The 8043-nt window shown below is 40.1% G+C and overlaps 1 protein-coding gene across 1 annotated transcript in view; it reads left to right on the top strand.

Moving 5' to 3' along the window:
* SPATA16 (spermatogenesis associated 16) overlaps positions 1 to 8043 on the top strand; it is a 202864-nt gene that overhangs the window by 14424 nt on the left and 180397 nt on the right. The window contains exon 2 of the mRNA XM_039338463.1: positions 81 to 684. Within this exon, the coding sequence (XP_039194397.1) occupies positions 106 to 684 (579 nt within the window). The 5' untranslated portion in view covers positions 81 to 105. The remainder of the gene's footprint in view (positions 1 to 80; positions 685 to 8043) is intronic.

The following is an 8043-nucleotide window of genomic DNA, read 5'->3' as shown; positions in this document are numbered from 1 at the left end:
TGAACAATATGTTTCTTCTGCACTGTTTTGTTTGCCAAACTCCAAATGGTAAATCTCTGCGCTTCCTTTTCCCCACTCAGGATTTGTGTGTGTAGATTGTGAGTCATGGAGTCAGCAAATAGCACACACTTTGAGAACATCACGAAGGAAGCCTGTCAAAAAGAGTATGTCATTCAGCAGTTGAGAATAACAACCCAGCATCAGAATGATAGTCTAGAAGCTTTGCAAATGGTAAAACTCCCTCTGGGAACAGAGATGGCAGAAAATGCAATAGAGAAACTAAAAACAGGAAGCAAGGAGAAGCAATCTAATGATTTAGAGAGGCTGGGCCTTAAACGTAAGATGGAGGGTGATGAGAAGCCAGTGATGAGGAAAGATCCACGCCTACTGGAACAAGACAACTTGGTTGCAACCATGTTGCTGTCCCATATCCCCCTGAAAAGTCTTCTAGAAGTAGAAATGAAGTTGATTTACACGGATGAAGAGAACGTTTCCTATGAGTTCCTAGAACCTCAGCGTCCCAGTGGCGCACAACCCAAGCCCTCAGATGTTGGAGGCACAGATAGCCAAGGTCTTCAGCCCCAGATGGATAAGTGGCTTCAGGTATCCTTGAAAGATGCAAGCACCTGCTACAGACAGAAGAAGTACGCCATGGCAGCTGGGCAATTCAGGACAGCTCTTGAGGTAGGTAGGAGACTTAGGGAAGGGGGAGGATAGGCCAGACAATACAATCAAGGACAGACGTTTGGTTGCACTTGTGAGATTTTACTAGAATCTTAATGTGAACAATTCTTCTTGTTCTGCATGTTATTCCCACCATATCACAGGGTCCAGAGTTTAACATGTTGCCCATCACTTTATCCGGTCTACAGCATCTTGCATGTCTGCATCTCAAGCATTGTGTTGGGTTTGATGTGTAATTTTGTGTTAGTGAAATCTCAGCCGATTTCTGATGCCTCCCCTCCTCCAAGTCTGATGCCTCCCTCCTCCAAGAGGCTTTGGACTGGCAATGGTAGAGTTCAGTACACAATTAAGCAACCCTAAACTTAAGGACTTACCCTTTTGAGGGTCCTCTTGAATCTTGCCCCATATCAATCCTTCTTTTCTTTCCACATATACTTTCTCTATCTAAACCACCTATGGATATCTGTAGGAGGGAGGTGCAACCATGTGCAAAACAGCAGATACAACATTGTGATGCCTTTTGTGTGTGCAGGGATAGAACCCACACTGTGATGTTCTGCCTACTATCTACCTACTATCCAACAGAGTTGGAAAGGACCTTGGACCTTAGTCCAACCCCTAATCATCCTTGTTGCTCTTTTCTGCACTCTTTCCACATATTTTTAAACATATTTTTTTTATATTGTGGTAACCAAAATTGAATGCAATATTACTAGTCTGTTCTTGGCATACTGTCCAAATCATGTTCATTTCTGAATTGTATTTTACACTTGCCAAGGAACCCCAATCTTGATGGGGAAGGGAGAAATGGTGAGCTTTGCTTAAAGGGCCCTTTAAAAACTGGATAAGTGCATTAACTGGAAGCTGGAGCTCTTGGTATTTACAGGAAAGCCATTGTAATGTTTGGTCCTGGTTTCTCCAAAGCTCCCAATTTGATTTAATTATCCTGGAAATCCCTTCTATCATAACAACATAACCCCTACTGTGCCGAGGCTTGTAATAATCACATAATGGCCCAGGGTTTAGGCTTAATCAGATTTTAGTTTCCTTGTCCTATTTCTATAACGTTGCTATAAAAACTGACGAATCATACACAAACAAAACAATCGTTGTTTAAACATCTTTATCAATTCTCTTCCCGCTCGTCTATACGCTCTATCTTCTCAAATATATAAACACAGAAAAATACATTTATGCATAATGAAAAACATCAGAAATTGGATTACCAGTGCTCGGAACAAGGTATGATAAACTGTTTGCTCATGTGGTAGATTCAATGAAAGCATGGGGCTCTTTCCTCACTGCAGATGGGCTGATTAAAGTTGCTGTGCTGCAAAGCTGAGCAACTCACAATGCTTTCTATACAAGTGGTCCTCGACTTATGACCACAATTGAGCCCAAAATTTCTGTGGCTGAGCAAAACAGTTGTTAAGTGAATTTTGCTCCATTTTATGACCTTTCTTTGCCACAGTTGTTAAATGAATCTGGTTTCCCCGTTGACTTTGTCAAGAAGGTCGCAAAAGGTGATCACATGACCCCTGGACACTTCAACTATGGTAAATCTGAGCCAGTTGCCAAGCATCTGAATTTTGATCATGTGACCGTGGGGATGTTGCAACAGTTATAATATGAAAACTGTTCACATAAGTTACTTTCTCCAATGTCATTGTGACTTCAAACGGTCACTAAACAAATGGTTGTAAGTCAAGGATCACCTGTTTATGGAGTATACATCTTCTATGCCCTAAGAATACCTATAAATATGGAACCAAAGGGAAATTCAGATCAAGCTGAAGCAACTGGCTTCCTTGGGCCAAAGCCCATCATTTGAGCAGATTCAAATAGTTCAATAATCTCTGCCCCATATAAACAAAACTTTTCTTCTAGTGTGAAAAAATGTTGCTTTATATTCTGTGTGCTACAGTATGATATGGGATGCAAGCAAAATACTTCTAAGGCTTAGCCTCCTTTTTTAAAAAAACATTTCCCCATTAATCCACAGGGAAGCAACATTTTTAAAACCCTTGTGACTTCCTTCCCCCCCCCCCCAGTATTCTTGAAAGTACTATATATCCAGGCTGCTGGAAACATGGCATTTTCAGCTGCATGACCTGATTTTTCTCAGCTCTGCAGCTCCCAAAGTGGTATCATAAATGTTAAGTAGGTGGTTCAGCAGACCACAAGGTAGATAAGACCACTTTTCATAGTCATCCTCCTCCATTTTCCTCTTTAAAATGTTTCAGGCAACTGGAGGCTAAAACATATAAGGAACAGTTGCTGGAATTGAGTATGTCTAGTTTAATGAAGAGAAGGACTAGGGTGACATGATAGCAGTCTTCCAATATCTAAGGGGTTGCCACAAAGAAGAGGGAGTCAAGCTATTCTCCAAAGCACCTGAAGGCAGGACAAAAAGCAATGGATGGAAACTCATCAAAGAGAGAAGCAACCTAGAACTAAGGAGAAATTTTCTGACAGTTAGAACAATTAATCAGTGGAACAACCTGCCTCCAGAAGTTGTGGATGTTCCAACACTGGAAGTTTTTAAGAAGAGACTGGACAACTATTTGTATGAAATGGTACAGGGTTTCCTGTCTGAGCAGGTGTTGGACTAGAAGACCTCCAAAGTTCTTTCCAACTCTGTTATCCTATCCTATCCTGTCCTGTCCTGTCCGGTCCGGTCCGGTCCGATCCGGTCCTGTTCTGTTCTTATTCTACTCTACTCTACTCTACTCTATTCTACTTGACTCAACTCGACTCGACTCTGTTCTGTTCTTATTCTACTCTACTCTATTCTGTTCTGTTCTTATTCTATTCTATTCTACTCTGTTCTGTTCTGTTCTTACTCTACTCTACTCTACTCTGCTCTGCTCTACTCTACTCTACTCTACTCTACTCTACTCTACTCTAATCTACTCTATATTCCACTCTACTCTACTCTATATTTTTTTCTTTGGACTGTTGCCTTATATCATCCTGAAGTTACAGAAGATGAATCTTCAATTAAGGGAATAAGAAACTCATTTTTTTTCCAATCCCAATTAAAAATGTAAATCACAGAATGAATGCAATGATTGTGTTTTGAGAGCCAAAGAAATGGAGCTGTTAGCAAACCCTACAGTTTGTGAATTCCTGCAATGAACATGAATTTGGGCAAACTCTGGGAGACAGTGGAGAGACAGGGAGGCTTGGTGTGCCATGGTCCCTGGAGTCGCAAAGAGTCAGACATGACTTACCAACTGAACAACAACAACAAACTGTTTGTGAATCATCTTAAAGTGGCTTTCCCTAACAGGATATCCTCCTTGAAACTGGCAAATTTCTTAGCTTGTGTGATCACTCCCTTACTACTACTTCATTTGTGTTGGAAGCACCAGCAAGGCACTTTTGGATTGAAAGGATTAGCCAGTGACATCACCGTTGCCCAGGTGGTGCCCAAGAGGGCTCCTTTCATGTCCCTGGTATTTTCTCAATGAAGTGGTACCTATTTATCTATTTGCATTTGCCTGCTTTTAAAATACTAGTTTGGCAGGAGCTGAGGCAAATGGACAGGAGCTCATTCCATCATATAGCTCACTCTAGGGTTTCTAACTTCCAAGCTGTCAATCTCTCAATGGTCTTCTGACTCAGCATCCTAACCACGTGAGCCACCACAGTGCCACTCCCATAATTTATAGAAAAGGAGAGGAAAATCATGTATAGTAATTTCATTGTCCTCTATTGCTGAATTCTTGGGGAACCGCCAATATATCCACATTTTCTATAAACTCCTGCTCTTCCCCTTCCTCCACCACATCTTTCTGCTGCTTTTCCTTGCTTTTCTATTCCTAGCCCAGGAGAGCTCATTGCGGCAAAGCATGTTCTCAAACCATCCCCACCCACAAAACCTGGATTTGTGGTGTTTCTTGCCAATCACTGTCATTATTCCAGGTATTCCCTTGCTCAGAAGTGCTTCAGATCTATTTTCAATCCTTCTTCATGAGGCAGGATTCCCCAGAGGATCCAAAACGGTCTATTTGGTGTGTGCATGTTTATTAACCCACAGTCATTGTTTGGAGATCAAACTTGTAATTAGTTTCTTTGATTTTTCCCCAGAGGGAATATTTTCTCAACACCTGCCCCCCCCTAAGAAATGTCTCTGAAGTAAGAGGCTGTATTAGCCCACCTTTCTCTCTGTACTCAAATATGGATTATCTTTTAATTCTCTTTTTTTTCCCCTAAGAAGTGGAATGGTTAGGGAGTTTTCTGATAAATTTCACTTTAGCTTCTGGTAGGAATAAATTAGCAACGTGTACAAAATTAGTGTCCGATATTTTTAGCTGTGGCAAAACTAGCATTATAAAACCTCCCTATATTATATATATATATATGTAGGTCTTTGGTTATTCGGGTTTTCTCCCACGTAAAATTGGAAGTGTCTTGGCGACGTTTCGACGAAGTCCCATTCGTCATCTTCAGGCTGGTGTTTTCAGCTTTGTGCTTCGAGGAGCAATGTGTGGTCTTAGCTGTTTCTTCCTTTTAACTGCCAGTGGGGGTATGAACTGATTGGATGGGAGCTTGGCTGTGTTCTGATTGGGTGGAGGTGTGTTCTGATTGGTTAGGGGTTTGGCTGTGCTCTGATTGGATGGAGGGTTGGCTGTGCTCTGATTGGATGGGGGGTTGGCTGTGCTCTGATTGGATGGGGGAGTGTTCTGTTTGGGTGGGGGCTTTGTTGTGCTCAGGTTAGTCTGAGTTGCAGGTGCGTTTAAGATGGTGGGCTGCCTTGCTATTTTTTGGCTTCGCGTTCGTGGTCGTGCCTCATCTTCATGGTGGGTGTCAGTTTGCTTCATGTATGGATTGGAGGGGTTTAAAGTGGCTAATGATGCAGCTGTGGTCTGGCTTCTGGTTTGTGGTCGTGCCTCATCATCGGTGTGGCTTTGGGTTTTCTTTTTGCGTGGATGTGTGGTGGTGACATCCTGTGTGGTTTTGTGAGTGTGGGTCTGGTATCATTTTTTGTGTTAGGGAGTCGTTTGTCAATAAGGGCGGGTTTCCAAATGGCTGGTAGGCGGGAGGTATCATCTCGCTTGTTCATGCTGTGTGGGCGTTTTTCTATCTCGATGGCTTCTCTGATTATTCTGTTATTAAAATGTTCACTTTTGGCAATGGTTCTGGTATTTTTAAAGTCAATTTCATGTCCTGTGGCTTTAAGGTGTTGGACCAGGGAAGATGTTGGTTCCTCTTTTTTGACTGAGTTCTTATGTTCTTCAATGCGTGCACTTATTCTTCTGTTGGTTTGTCCGATGTATGTGTTGGGACAAGCGGTGCATGGGATTTCATATACTCCTTGATTTTCTAACTCAATATTGTCTTTGGGGTTTCTTAGGATGGTGGATATTTTTCTGTTTGTGCAGAATGCTGTTTTGATGTTGTGTTTATGGAGGATCTTGCTGATTCTGTCTGTGGTGCCTTTTATGTATGGGAAGAGGGCTTTGCCGTTTTCTTGTTCTCTGTCTTGGATTTTAGTGGGGGTTTCTTTTTGGATTAGGTTTGTAATCTTATTTCTTTGGAATCCATGTATTTTGTGGGTTGTGCTTGAACTTTTTACTGCCAGCCAGTCTGAGAATCATCCAGGGAGAAAGGCAGGATACAAGTGGAATTCATCATCATGCTTTATCAAATTTGTTATTAATTGATTAGTTGCAATTCTTCCTTTAGATGATTGGATTAGTCCTTGCAATTTTTATCTGACCTTTTTCTGTAAGAATTCAAGGTGGCTTATATGATGTTTTCCTTAATTTTATCTCCCAAACAACAGCCCTGTGAAATGTCTCTATTGTGAAAGCTAAGTAGATCCTGTTTCTTTTTCAGAATGTTAAAGCTACTCATGGTGGTACTGGTGGGTGGAAGGCATGGTGGTTCTGTTTGCACGAAGAAATGTTACAAAATTTTGAATATGACTGGAAAAGGGATATGATGGAAATAAAATGGATAAGCTTTGATATATGGGTAGGTCTTTAACTCTGATCGATTGATTAAAGCTATATATTTTATAAAGTGTACTTTATATACTTTGTATTTTTATTGTGTCCTACTCTTAAGGTATACATATCTTTGCATTGTTTTATTCTTTTTAGCACTGTAAATTGCCCAGAGTCACCTTGTGATAAAGATGGGTAGCAAATAAATTTAATAAATAATAAAATAAAATATAAAATAAAATAAAATATAAAATAAAACAATAACAAAATAAATAATAAAATAAAATAATAAAATAAAATAAATAAAATAAAATAAAATAAATTAAATAAAATAGAATAGAATAATAAAATAAAATACACCAATGCCCCAATCTCTCTGTTTGGGTGACTACAGGTGGCCTACTGGAAAGATAGCTAAGAAAGAGGCATAATAGGGATCAGGTTTTTTCCCCCCTCTCGCAAAATATTAAAGGGAAGTCACTGTAAAGTCTAAATCTAGGTAGGTTTAAGACTTATAAAAAGAAATGCTATTTTACAGTACTTTGGAACGCTACAGTGCTTAACTACATCATAGTTAAGTGATCAAATTCACTGCCATCAGGTATGATTTGGAGGACGCAGTTATTGGTGAGGTTTCCTGTCCTGATGACTATGTATTACTTTCCAAATCACAGGCTGCATACTTTACATGGTACCTTTAATATGTGAAGTAGTAATTCCACTCTAATTCCAGCTCTAAGACATCTGATTCTGTCCTATTCACTTTAAAGACGATTCAGAAAATGTAGAACAGGTTTAAAGAAGGACATCCAGGACAAATGGAGGACTGGCAAACTGAGAAGTCTGTAAGAGATTACAGTAGGACTTTTCTGAATTGTTACCACAATATAAAGGGCCCAAAAGAGCAGTTCAACTGGGTTATATCTCAGGTTCTTCTATTCAGGTGGAGTTTGGATAAATATTACAGAGGATTGCTGGGCTAGTTGGCCTTAAAGATTACTTGCTACTCTATCAACCTTCTGACTTTCGTAGATGTACTATATTTCTTATTTTGACTGATTTTAAGCTGCTGCAGTTGTACAGTTCTAAGCGATGTGCAGCAATATCTTCAAACACTGTCTAAATGAATAGAAGTCTATCTCTAACATGCTATATAGCAATAGCATGGTAAAACAGCTACGTAGCCTATCCATCATCACATTTTATATTATACTAACAGCATTCTGCACTTACTACTCGTGCTATTATCTCATTTGCCCATTGGAACAACCATGGCTTTCTAGATGTCAGGATAAAGGCACCAATCTTGTATCTGGTTACAGCTGTCCCATGGAAAGGGAACTCCTGCAGAAAATGCTCACTTCTCAATTTCCTCCTACCATAGGTCATGAGTATTTTGGGTGTA

Source organism: Crotalus tigris, unplaced genomic scaffold, assembly GCF_016545835.1.
Source record: "Crotalus tigris isolate CLP2741 ecotype Arizona unplaced genomic scaffold, ASM1654583v1 scf7180000017549.6302385, whole genome shotgun sequence".
Classification (NCBI taxonomy): Eukaryota; Metazoa; Chordata; class Lepidosauria; order Squamata; family Viperidae; genus Crotalus; species Crotalus tigris.
This window is presented reverse-complemented; position numbering and strand designations above follow the sequence as displayed.